This window comes from Penaeus monodon, chromosome 19 (assembly GCF_015228065.2).
Source record: "Penaeus monodon isolate SGIC_2016 chromosome 19, NSTDA_Pmon_1, whole genome shotgun sequence".
NCBI lineage: Eukaryota > Metazoa > Arthropoda > Malacostraca > Decapoda > Penaeidae > Penaeus > Penaeus monodon.
Window position 1 is genome coordinate 30,588,433 of NC_051404.1, and position 306 is coordinate 30,588,738.

Here is a 306-nt window from a genome sequence, read left to right on the forward strand (position 1 = left end):
ATCTCCGTATATTTTTTTCTTTAGATGAATTGGTTCTTGAACTGGAAGAGGAGCCTGCACCAAGAAAGACCAGAATTGACCAGAAACAAAAGAATGCAGCCTCAAAACCAGAAGTAAGAGTGGAGGTGAAAGCAGAGGCCAAGGTTGAATCCAAGGTGGAACTCAAGACAAAGACAAAATCCAAGGTTGAGCCCTCCAACCCCCCTGCTCGACTGTCTGCTAAGGAGAGACTGGGAACAGCCATTACACCAAAGACAGAGCAACCTAAGGAGAAGGTACTTTTGTCACAAGGAATTTTGAATTTCA

General features: G+C 44.1%; 1 protein-coding gene across 1 annotated transcript in view; it reads left to right on the forward strand.

Annotated features, from left to right (window-relative positions):
• Window positions 1–306, forward strand: part of LOC119585169 (zinc finger CCCH domain-containing protein 14-like) — a gene marked incomplete in the record, with an annotated part of 14,189 nt that overhangs the window by 4,801 nt on the left and 9,082 nt on the right. The window contains 1 exon segment of the mRNA XM_037933806.1: window positions 25–275. Within this exon segment, the coding sequence (XP_037789734.1) occupies window positions 25–275 (251 nt within the window).